Source organism: Melospiza georgiana, chromosome 3 (genome assembly GCF_028018845.1).
Source record: "Melospiza georgiana isolate bMelGeo1 chromosome 3, bMelGeo1.pri, whole genome shotgun sequence".
NCBI lineage: Eukaryota > Metazoa > Chordata > Aves > Passeriformes > Passerellidae > Melospiza > Melospiza georgiana.
In genome coordinates this window covers 52,502,177-52,515,083 of record NC_080432.1, presented here as the reverse complement: position 1 = coordinate 52,515,083, position 12,907 = coordinate 52,502,177, and the positions used below count along the sequence as shown (strand labels likewise).

The following is a 12,907-nucleotide window of genomic DNA, read 5'->3' as shown; positions in this document are numbered from 1 at the left end:
GCTGAAAGACATCCCTTTCCCACTCTAGAGGCACTGTCCAGCCAACCTTTTCACTGGTGTAATCTGAGATTATTATTCCTAGTACTTTGGAATACAGCTGCACAGGAATCCTTGCTAGCATTGCCTTCACCAAACCTGAGCTGTATATATCTGCTTATTTAAACTACCTTCTGCCTTGAGCCAGAGCCTCATTCTGCACAGGGAAAATAATATTCATATTTTCAGGGTGTATTAAAAAGTGCCAGGAACTCCACCTAGGCAGGGCTCCAGCACACTCGTGCCTGTGGCACAGGGACAGGAGGGCACTTCACCAGCTGGTTGGCGTGTTTTGTTCAAAAAATTTAAGCCAGCAAAAGCAAAAATAATAATTTTTAGAGAGCTGACGAGCCCTGTTCTGCTTCAATTTGTGTAGATTTTGGTCTGAGCAAGGAAGCCATCGACCACGACAAGAGAGCGTACTCGTTCTGCGGGACGATCGAGTACATGGCCCCCGAGGTGGTGAACCGGCGCGGGCACACGCAGAGTGCCGACTGGTGGTCCTTTGGCGTGCTCATGGTAAGGCACAAACTCTGCTCATCTGCTGCAGGGGGGGCTGGGGGAGGCTTCAGATCCCTCTGATAAAAATTGCAGTGTCAGGGAGGTTTTTCAGAGAGGTTTTGTGTCACTGTAGGACGTGAAACAACACAGCGCGGACTTGCTGCTCTTCCTGAAGTGTCATAGACATCTTTTATGAAAAATAATTTCTTTAAGATTTTTCTTCTTGAGAAGCTGAGAGGCTTCAGGAACAAAATGTAAATAATGATTATCTGCTGCTGTGGAATGCAACAGGTGGATCTGTGATTGGTCTCATGCAGTTGTTTCTAATTAATGGCCAATCACAGCTGGCTTGGACTCTCTGTCTGAGCCACAAGATTTTGTTATCATTCTTTCTTTTGCTATTTTTAGCGAGCCTTATGATGAAATCCTTTCTTCTGTTCTTTTAGTATAGTTTTAATATAATATATATCATAAAATAATAAATCAAGCCTTCTGAAACATAGAGTCAGATCCTCGCCTCTTCCCTCATCCTCGGACCCCTGTGAACACTGTCACACCAAGGTAACAAGGGGCCTTTATTTTTCTGACTCCAGCATTTATAGATTTCCAAAAGAGACAGTGGATTGGAGGGTGCAAGTCCCACCTCTCCAATCACAGTGGACAAACCAACAGTCTATCAAATTTTTTCTCTTCTATAATGGAATGCAAAACAATAAGTTATTTACATAAAGTGTATGAGAAAGTCCATTACAAGAATATAAACATCAGAAGGCTTAGAAAATCTTAAAACATCAGGGCGACAGTATTGCACTCTCCTCAAGCCAGCCTTTTAAAATGACGTGTTCAGATGCTAACCTGTCCCCCCTTCAGTCTGCACCCCTCCAGCCGCTTCAGTCTGTGTGCTGTTGTTGCTGAGGTAGATGAAGGAAAGGTCAGGAAGTTGGTTTGTGACGCTGTGATGTTTTTTCAAAGCTGTATGAACACTGTAAGTTTTTGGAAGCGTTGTTTTATCAAGCGTGGTGCTGTCCCTTGAGCCCAGACCCCAGGCTGCTCTCACAGGGATAGCAGAGCTGGTGCTGCTGTCTCCTGAGGTGTGCAGGCTGCACATCCCCCCTGTGCTCAGGGCATGGCCATCCCCAGCCAGCTGTGGCTCACAGGGCACCTCACCAGAACCAGAGGCAGAAATTAGCATAGCAATGTGCTCTTACAATACAGACACATTTCCTGTGGTATGGGGGCTGGTTTTGGTAGCTATGTGTTGCACTGCATACCAAAATCCATAGAATATGTTTAAATTTTGTTCACCTGAAGTGGGCTACTCATGCCACCAGAGGAAGCATAGGAAGCAGTGTGAAAAACGGTGAAAGTTTGTGTTGGGGAGGGCCTACATCACTGATCTAGCAGGTTGGCAGCAGTAAATCTACATAAATATTGTAATTTATTGCCTGAATTATAAAAGGAGTGGAATATCCTTACCTCCTGTGGCCACAAATCCATTTGGGGATACTCAGCACTCTTAAACTATGTACATTTATTCACAAAAATCAATAGAGTATGTCTCACAGAATAAATCTATCCCTACCCTTTAACTTTTTTATTATATATTTGTTTTTGGTGAATGGCTGAGTCTTCTCACTCTTTGTCTCCCATTAAAAGATGGTGCATGTGGTTGTTCTTCTTTCACCAGCTAATAAACTCTTAATAAACGGGACTGTTCTTCCCTGGGTTTTGCTAGGCTTTCTTTTTTTCTTTTTTCCTTTCCATTCCTCTTTTCAACTCTCCCCTAAGGATTCAACACATTAGAATCCCTATAAAAGGAGATAAATTAAAGGAAGTAAAACCCTTTTAACTCCAAGCTAATGTTTTAAGCCTTTAAGTGTTACCAGACATCTTAGAGAAAAATATGTCAATCAGTTCAACCTTTTTTCCTTTTCAACATTTATCTGGTTGGGACCAAAAAACGTTTATTTCCACACACTGAACAGCTGGGAGAATTTTCTGATTCTGTCTTTCCCTGTGCTCTTTTCTCCTTGTTTTCCTTGTTCTGTCACATGTATGTTCTATTATGGAAGCTTTTTTTTTGGTCAGTCTGAAAAACTGAATAAACTTAAATTGTATTCAAATTATTTATTAGCTTTTCTTCCTAAGCACTTTGCAGTATGGTGTAAAATAGATGAAGAAAATACACCAGTTGATGAAATATACATAGATTCAAAAGAAGTGTATGTGACAGTGTAATTTTCATGTCTAAAATTGTTAATCAAAAAAGGGAACGTATTATGCCTATAGTTATAGCATGGCCTGTATCTTCCTCATCATCAGAGCCACCAAACACTCTCTTTTCTGTTCTGTTCTGTGAAGAGGAATTGCTGCTTCTCTTGCCAACCCCCACTGACCAGGGCACAGACTAGAATCAAACTGAATGATCCTTGCACACTCCTTAAATGTGGCATGTTGCGATTATTAATAACAAAACAAACTTTTCTGAAAATGATGAAGTTCTGGTCTTATTTATTAATTTTGTCATTAATTATTTTGTGAACTGCTGTTCACCAGGATTTTTACTGTCAACAACAGCACAGCTTCATTTACTGCCAGCTGGTCTTTGACACAGGCCACACAACTGAAACTGTTACCTGCTCTGTTTGTTTGCTGCTCAGTTTATTTAAGTTTTTTTTATGGTAGGTTACTGTATGTGAGCAGGTACATAAATCTTAAAATTCGCCCCTTCCAGCATTCCCAAGGACAGTCCCTGCTTCTCATTTAGTATGTGGTGATGACTGCTGAAACACTTCTATAATTTCTGCTGCTGAATTTATGTGCTTTATCATGACCAGACAGTTTTTCTTTTCTGCCTTTCTGTATCTTGCTCACTGCATTGGAGGTTTTGGATAGGATATACTCTGCAAAAGCATTTCATCAAGAGATCTTGATGTACAATTGTTAAAAAGTTGGATGTCGAACTAATACCTTTGAAGCTCCATTGCAAGACTCTTGAAGCCCACGCTGCCATCTCTGAAGCCCAGATAAACTGGTCTGCCTGATCTAACATGTACAAACCCCTTGGAAGGCCTCACAAAGCAGTGCTTCTCTAGTTCATCTACCAGCTGATTTACAAGGTGACAGACCTCATGGAAGTTGTATCTCTTTCTCTTGAGAAAAAAACCACTCTACACCTTTGAGAGTAATGTGGGCAGAGAGGGGAATGTAATTAGAGAAATGGCTGTGATGACTTCGTAGCAGTCCCAAACCAGAAAAAATGTGTTCATATGTGTCAGCAAGTAATTAAGTCTTCAGAAGAAAAAAAAATGTCCCTTTGGTATCCAAAATATTCAGCTCTGTACTAATTTTGTAGTAACTGTACTGTGACATTGGACAAATCAAAGACATCAAAGTATCAATCTTCTTTTACAAAATTCTATTATTACCCTTTTTTTATTCCCAGTGCAAGAGATTGTCTTCCTGAACATTATTTTGTATGTTATGCTTGTTGCTATGTTAAGGGGTTCAACCCTTTGTGAGCACTAATTCATTATGTTTCACACACACAGATAATGAAAAATATTCAATGCATTTTACAAATATTAAACTGAGTGCTTGAGCAGTTCTCAGATACCTGGAAAATGGCTGGAAGTGTTGAGAGGACAACCTGACCACTCTGATGAGAGTGTCTCTCCCTGTTTTCCAAAACAGAATGGTTTCAAGTTTGTTTGTAACTCTGGGTTTTATCCTGTGCTCACAAACTTCAGAAGACTTGGGCAGAAGTAATTTGCCCAACCTGCTCTCCTTCCATCCATTAGGAAAATTCCTGTGGTCGTTACCCAGGCTGAGGATTTTTTTCTCACTCATTATCTTCTCCAATAACCTTCTTGGGTCACTTCTTGAATCCTGAATTTCCTCAGTAAATGCGACATTCTTTGCCAAGGTCTTCCCACTTGTATATCTTCTGGGAGGTGCTCATGCTTTGCCTACTGAAATTGGAGACTGCCCTGAAAACTAGAGAAAGGGGTCACTGCATAGTATATTGAGATCTCAGCAGGGATTATGTGACTCCAGAGGCCCATTGAGCCTAATTCTGTGATTCTCTAAATAGGCATCTGAACTGGAACAAAGAATATTTGCCTTTCTTGCACTTGCTTTGGTAGAGAAAGAAAGTCAAGGTTGGAGAGAGGTGCAGCCTTCAGAAGTCTAACAGAAGGTGGCCCTCCAAAAACACCTGGGAAGTGAATTGGTGGGATGGAAGAGCAAACAGATGATTTCCACAGATTGGGAAGTAGGGAAAATGAAAATTGAGCCCCCCAGCAAAACTATAGGGACTGCTTTAATAGACAAAAATACTGCAGAGTTCATTCACCTCTAGTCTCAGCTTCTTGTCAACCTTCTGTGACCCCCCCTCTATTTGTGTGCATGCATGTGAGCAGCATATTCTCACTTCTGTTTTCATTGTCAGGTTTAGCAAGATTTTTGACTTTCTGGAAAAATCAGCAGGAAAACAGGGCACTGTGCAGTGAAATGATAGCTTTAACTGATGAAATGAACAATTTCAATCTTTTTTCAGTCTTGTTCTTTCATTTTGAACCTTCAACAGATTTAGTCAGGACTGCAATTGAGAAACTAGTGCTTTCTTGCAGATGCTGCTTAGCTAGGTTCATTAAAGTGAAAAGCTCTGGTACACATCACTTACATGGCTGCCTTTCACTTTAAATATTGATGCTAACTGCATTTCTTCTGAACCTGAATTCATCTCAGCATGAGGCCTGCACAATTGGAGATGTGGTAACAAAGTGCTGGCCATTACAGCAGCACAGTGAATGTTTCCTGCAGCCTCCATAGCAGTCATTCCCCCTGCTCCCTCCTGTACCTTAAGTTTCTTCCAGATTCCTTCCTTCTTGTTTCCATCCCTTGCAGCCATGGTGCATTTGCAGGTATTCCTGGGATATTGGGGTGGGTGGGAACTACAGTCCTTTCCCACATAGTCACAGACCAAGCTGTTGCTTTTATCTGTATCACCTGCATCAGCAGCATCAAGCCCATTTATGCCAGCATAAATGAGACATAGCAGCCATTGTTGGTGCCACTAAATTAGATTTATTGTAATAACAAAGTAATGTGAGCAAGTGTCAGTGAACATTAGGTACTTAGCGTGAGCATAAACGCTCTAGAAATCATGAGGAGGGTTTGGTACAATCTGTACCATTTCTGCTGCTGCCCTGGGAAACCATGTTCCCTGCCCTTCACTGAGTCCCATTTTATCAGGACTAGGCTGTAATAGGACAGAATTACTTTGAAAATGGTATTGAAGCTCCAGTGTCATCTAGGCAGGTTTAAAAATTCTCCCCCATTATGTTTCTTTGTAGAAAACGAGCTGCTTTCCTCCAGGTCCACCAGGAAGGTCTTTTCTTGCCTCTCCTAACCCAAGCAGAAGTGAATGCATTTGTTTTGCCAAATCTTGTTTATATTTGGCAGCCATATAAATTTGTTTAAAGTGGTTTTATTTATGTTACTACTATGCATTTTAGTGCCTTGAGGTAATTTGTTACTAATGAAGATTAATCCTTCAATTAACTATATTTAGTTAGTTATCTGGCTTCTAAATATCTCCTCTCCCCTTCTCCCAAAATTAGCATAGCAGCTTCACCGTTAGTTTTCTTCTGTTTTCTATATTTTTCTTCTGGTATAGCTGTATTTAATCTGGGCAAGAGGAAGGGTCAAGCTGTGGGGCAGTCTGACACAAGTTTTGGTAATGAAAGAATCTTTCTTAGGACAAATGTGCTTTCTGGGAGCGCTGTGGTTTCTTGTGGGATAAGGTACAAAAGTATGTAAAGCTAGAAGAATCTTTCCTGCCTTAGCAGGTATTTGCTTATAGCAGTGGGTATTAATTATTAGATTAATTAATTGCACTAATTAATTAGCTTACTATAGCAGAAGAGATCCAAAGCCTGAGTGACAGACACAAACAAGTAACAGTTCAACTTACCCTCAATGGGCACAATTTTCCTTTGTGTCCAAGCTGAATTATGTTCTTGATGTCTTTATGTTTGGTGATGCACAGCCTTCAGCCTCCCTCAGTCAGAGAAGGCAGCTGCCACTCCATAAAACACCATGGTGAGAGCTGTGTGAAAGACCTGGTGCTGAACCCAAGTTAGGCAAGCTTCTTCAGCTGGGGTTCTGTCTTTTTTTTCACGTCTTACAGATGTGAAATTCCTGTCAAATTTACTGAAAGCACTAATGTGTCTCCAAGGAACCATAACTGATTGATGTTTCAGCACTTGACTTAGGCAAATAATTGATGATGACTGTTGAGTTTTGCTTTGAGATTTGGGTTTGGTTAAATGTGACACTTATGAGATTCATCACTGAGTACAGCCAGAGGAACCAAAACAGGAGAGAAAAGGCACACTCAGAAGCCTTGAGAATGTGAGGTTTAGTCTTGTTTCTCCTGCAAAATATTGGAGAGGCATCTCTAAGCATTGCAAATACACAATCAGAGAGGTGGTTTGACTCAACCTAAAAAGGTGGGGGGTGGCATATCAAATCCATTTTCCTTGCATGGTAGAGCATGCCAAACACCTAAGAAGAGCCATATCCATGTAGGATAAGAGTCCCTCCAAGCCAAATACCTCATTGGTCATAAAACAGATGCTGGAGGAAGCACCATATGTGGCACTTCTTCCCAAACATACCAAAAGTTGACAACAACAATCAGTGTAAACAGTTTGTAACACATCTCTGGAATGGAAAAGTCATCCAGACTTGCTGTGACATTTTTTTGTGTGCACAGGTTGTCGGATCATTTCTTTTCCTCTAGTTTTCAGTTGTGTTGGAAGTAGAAGATGGATGTGGTCAGCTATGCAGACCATCCCCATGCACATTTGATTTACCATTTTGTTGCTACTCCACAGTTTGAGATGCTGACGGGATCATTACCCTTCCAGGGAAAAGACAGAAAGGAGACAATGGCACTCATTCTCAAGTGAGTATCAAAACTGCTTTCATTCTTCTAACTGTGAGTTAACTCTACCCTTGGGAGACTCCATAGGACCCAAGTATTTGATGAGTAGAGAATAATGATGGGTGTAATGAACTTTCCAAAGCCATGCAAAGTGTGAATTTAGTAAGACCTGCAAAGCTGATGCCTGTGTTTAAAATTGCCTTCAGATTAAACAGTAGGAAGTGAATTACTGAGAGGACCTACAAAACAAATTTATCTTACTTTTTGTGGCAATGTCAGTATCCTCAGAATGTGGGAAAGTAAGATTTCTGCAGGACATCTTATATTTTGCTGTTGCCAAGTTTCAAATCTTTTCCTTTGCAGTGTCCCATTCATTTAATGTTAAATGGAGACAAAAGTATCTGAAGCTCAGCTTTGCACTCTAGTGCATTTTTTTTGTGCAGTGGTGAATGGCCAAGACAAATATTTTATTCTCTTTAAACAGTATGCAGTTTAGTATACGTTTTTTTCATTGTTTGATTGTTTAAATTCCTCTTGATTCCCTAATTTATTCTAGCAAACTGAAAAAGTGAAAAAATTCTGTAAGAAAATTAGCTGTTGAGGTTGCAAAAGTTTTATGAGATTCATTCAAGCTGCTCTACCTCTAGAGACATCAGTGGTATAACCTTCCTTAAGATAAGCAGAATAAGATCACCTTCTCACTCTGCGTTATGCTTAGGTAGACTTTGGTCACGGATTTCATGTGTCTGCCCTTCCTGATTGCTACAGTTCAGCTGTTTCCACCACATTGGGATGGAAAAAAAGCTTGAAAAATCTATTTTTTTTTCAAGTGTTGTGTTCTTTCAGAGCCAAGCTGGGAATGCCACAGTTTTTGAGCATAGAAGCCCAGAGCCTGCTGCGAGCCCTCTTCAAAAGGAACCCCTCCAACAGATTAGGTACGTGTGGTTTGGTCAGCACATTCCTTATGTGCTCCCTGCCTTGTCAGGGGGTGAGTTGTGCCTCTCAGCTCATCTTTTCCAGTGGTTATCCTCCTCATTAAGTGGCATTTGGCATTCCTTGCCAGGGCACAGTGAGCCTTCAGCATCACTAGAGGAATTTGTAAGGAGTACAGGCAAAGCATTGAAATCTAAAACAGGATATATTAACTTGTGTTTAATTGTTTTGGTAAAGAGAGTGAGTGAACTGCCAGCTTTTATGAATGATTTAAGGTACCTGATGTGTATGATAATACAGGGAACTGAGAAACAAGTGTGGTTTAAATCTGTATAATTTAGCTGCAAATCTCAGGTTTCATCTCTCCCATTCTCAAATGCATTTCAGTCCTGTCTTGTTCTGTTAGCTCTTGCAGTTGACTTTATTCTTTATTACCCAAATACATAATCTCCTTTTTACTGATGTTGATGCCTTGGAATGGCTACCTAGAACAGAGGCTAGACAGAGTTAAGAGAATAAAGTGGGCATTTATTAAAGGTCTTCCATAGATACACCTTGGGCAGTGCAAAAGCCTGGCAGAGGCTACATCCAAGATGGACAATGGTCACGAGTTTTTCAGACAGTATAATTTTGGTCTGTTTGTATATCAGGGGTTAATTCTCCAATTACAGCTTCAGGTACTGAAGCCATATTCCCCCAGCTCACTCCCCACAATTCACTTTTGTTTATACTTTTTGGGGCCTGAGGCTGTGGTGTGTCCTTGGATCTTAGGACTACAGGGATTGTTTTGTTTAGCAAAACATGAAGACAGTTAACTGCACTTTATATGGAGTTTAGACCTATGCACTGATGCAGGATAGGACTGAAAGATATAAAAGCTAAAATCTTAGGGCATCAGTGTGTCTTCATCCTTTGTTTAGATTGTGATAAACTTAATGTATATATTGGGTAATGTATCTGATGTCATCTGTACCTTTGTTTACAGGTTTTATTAAGAAATTAATTGCATTTGATGAGGTCATGGACAATGCCTATGGCATGACTGCCACTGCAGATTTTGTCCTTGTTCCCCACAGGCATGAGGGGACAGCCCGCTCAAGCCCAGGGCTGCTGGCAGTGGGGAGCCAGTCCTGCAGAGGGTCACTGTGTCACTGTGGCCCCTCTCCTGCCAGGGGGATCCATGTGGCCCAAGAGGGAATGCCTTCCCATTTGTTTTACCTCTTCATCTAAATGGTAGCCTTGTATGCTGATATACTGCCAACACGAGAGTAGAAAAACACATTTTCTCAGCAGTTTTCAATTGCTCTCAGGAAATTTGTTTTACACTGAAAAAAATAGAGTATTGGGATTTCTAGGTTTAATCTCTCTTCAAAAAATTAGATGCTGCACCAAATATGAGCTTTTTCCCAGTCCCTACCTCTGTTTCTTTCTGCTGTTTCCTCCTTGTCTCCATCTCTTGGATTTATGCTGCTCTGCATGTTTTGTGGCTTCTTACAAGTTGCCATCCATCCAAATGGAGCTCCAGTGAAGTCAGTGGGAGTGTCTGGATACCAGTCCTTAAAAAACTGCTCACTAAAATTTTGTTTTAGCCAAAAAAATTCTAGCCCTCATATTTTAATAATGGGGAATTGCTAGGGGTCAAGTTTTTAAAATCTGAGGTGTATTGAAATACTGGGAAGGCTTGAAGGAGAGAGAGAGAGAGAGGAAGAGAGAAAGAAAGAAAGAAAGAGAGAGAGAAAGGGAGAAAGAGGAGAAAGAGAGAGAGAAAGAAAGAGAAAGAAAGACAGAGAGAAAGAAGAGAAAGAAAGAAGGAAGGAAGGAAGAGAGAAAAAGAGAGAGAGAGAGAGAAAGAAAGAGAGAAAGAAGAGAAAGAAAGAAGGAAGGAAAGAGAGAAAGACAGAAAGAAAGACAGAAAGAAAGACAGAAAGAAAGACAGAAAGAAAGACAGAAAGACAGAAAGAAAGACAGAAAGACAGAAAGAAAGAAAGACAGAAAGAAAGACAGAAAGAAAGAAAGACAGAAAGAAAGACAGAAAGAAAGAAAGAAAGAAAGAAGGAAAGAAGGAAAGAGAAAGAAAGAAAGAAAGAAAGAAAGAAAGAAAGAAAGAAAGAAAGAAAGAAAGAAAGAAAGAAAGAAAGAAAGAAAGAAAGAAAGAAAGAAAGAATGAATACAAATGCCCAAGGAAATAAAATCTTAAAGGGTAACAAAAAAATAGATCTTACTATTTCAAGGATAAGAGTGGAAAGCTCCTGAAGGCATTCTCTGTTTCAACTGATCGAGAATCAGCACAAAGGAAGATGGGAAGGAACCTGTTGATAGCAAAAGAAGAAAAGCTTGAATAGTTGGCCTAAATACTGAACTGCAGTTAGTAGATAAAAGGACTGCTTCAGCCTTGTGGTTTTAGCTTTTTCTGGGAAAGGAATAAAAATATTTAAAGAAAAGTAGATCTAGACATCCCAATTTGAAAAATCTTACAAAAATTAATGAAGCATGCTAAAATAAATGAACCATATTCTGGATCAAACACTCTATTTCAGACATTGTTTCATAAATCTGCAAATATGGAAAGTGCATTTAGTTCCAAAATCCAATTTTAAACATTTGCAAGATAAAAGATGCTCTTTTTGCCATTTGATTTTGGTGTCTTAACAAACAGAAATAAAGATTGATGATGTATTCTGAAATTTTGCTTTGAAATTGTGTTTTGAAGCTTTGAATTATTAATGGAAGAAATATTAGGGTTGAAGCGAGTTAGACAAGACTGAAAAGAAACTTAGTAATCTGATTTACCCGCTTCTCTTTTTAAGTCTGATTCCCATATTAATATTTGTGACAAATTTTTAAGGAATGGGACATCTTCCTTTGGTATCCCTGTTTTTGGGCACTTTTTGTTCTTTTCTGAGCCTATTTGCTGTACAAATAATCTGCATAGCACTGCTTTAGTAGTATTGCTCTAACAAATTTCAGATTATGGATAAGCATAATTTTAAATTCTTAAACTAACTGAATGCCCAGACAAATAAGGAGTAAGCACTCAGAAGTAAAACTTTAGGATAAAAGTGTTAGTTTGTTACATTTCCAGGAACTAGGTAAGAGACTTGCTCTAAGGCCTGGATCTCTCGGGTGGATAAATGAGTTACTTATTATTTAACATTATTATTTAGGAAATAAAAATTAAAAATTTATTTTATATAAAAAACATATTATCTAACAAACTCCCTACGCTGCTGAGCAGTATGAAGGTGTCCAGGGTCCTTATAATTGAGAAGCACAGCCAAGAAAGTTTAAAATAAAAGCATATGCCCATAGGCTCAGAGTAAAAGCCAAGGAAATCATTACTATTTTCTCAATCCCATGTTCTCAGGTAAGATATATTCTGCTTAGGCACATAGAAAACTTCAGGATTTAACTTTTTAAAATGATGAGTTCAAACAGAAAACAGCTTTCACCTTTGTCAGAGTGACTGTAAAGCTTTCTTTTAAACCTTAGAAAAGCACCTCAATAATTCTAGCTCACTAAAAAGATTCTTAAGCTGTAGAGACACTAAAATTTTATTATCTGAAACTGAAAAGCTAGAAACTCTTTCTGATGAATTTGGATATCCAGATAATCAACTTTCAGGTTTCTTAGGTCTTCTTTTCCCCCCTTAATATTTCAAGGCTCGTGTTGGCCATAATGATTCAGTAATCAAAACTAATTAAAAATAAAACATTCTACTCTTACTGTTTGCAGGCACTTTTATTGCAGGCATAAAACTTAGATAATTAAGTTCTCACTTAGTAATGTGAGCCTGCTTTTATATAAATGCACTCCATAATACATTTAAACTGGCAATTTGATCTGAAATAATTATTTATCTTCTCAGACCCTCATGGGACTGGATTGCATATAAGAATATTTCCAGGCAATAGTTTGATTGTGCTGATTATTCTTGATTGATAGGTATTATTACCAAATTGAAGTTGAAGTCAAAAACCCCAGACTCACTGGAAACCTTGAGGAAGGTGAAAGGTTTGTGCTCGTGCAGTGTGCTGGCGCATGCTGTGCTTCAGATGTTTGCTGAATTCCCATCTGTGTGCCAGGAAATGCCCATCCCCATGCAGCAGGCCTTTCCAGTCATGGCCTCTGCAGTGCTTTTCTTTTCTCCATGAAAGCACATCTCTTCTCAGTACCCCTGTAGATCTGCAGGTGGTGGATGAGTGGCTGAAAGACACTGAGCAAATCCAGAGAGACTCCACTATAAGCACTGGTGCCCAGTGTCTCCCAAGGACTTTTGCAGTGGGATCAGGCTGTCCCAGAGCTGTTCCTGAATGCACCCTTGGGCCACAGCTGAACAGAGGGCCCGGCCACAGGCTGCTGCCTGCAGCCACAGCACACAGTCCAGGAAGGGCTTGTGGGCTGCACCAGCAATTCTCATGGCAGGGAAGGTCAGGGAATAAAAACTGCAGGAAGTGCTGAACCTTCTCCACAGCCTAAAATCAGTTG

The 12,907-nt window shown here is 39.8% G+C and overlaps 1 protein-coding gene across 2 annotated transcripts in view; it reads left to right on the top strand.

Moving 5' to 3' along the window:
- Window positions 1-12,907, top strand: part of RPS6KA2 (ribosomal protein S6 kinase A2) — a 274,831-nt gene that overhangs the window by 215,774 nt on the left and 46,150 nt on the right. For both annotated transcript variants that reach the window (XM_058021118.1, XM_058021119.1), the window contains 3 exons: window positions 413-555; window positions 7,440-7,510; window positions 8,336-8,424. In XM_058021118.1, coding sequence (XP_057877101.1) covers window positions 413-555; window positions 7,440-7,510; window positions 8,336-8,424 — 303 coding nt within the window. The remainder of the gene's footprint in view (window positions 1-412; window positions 556-7,439; window positions 7,511-8,335; window positions 8,425-12,907) is intronic.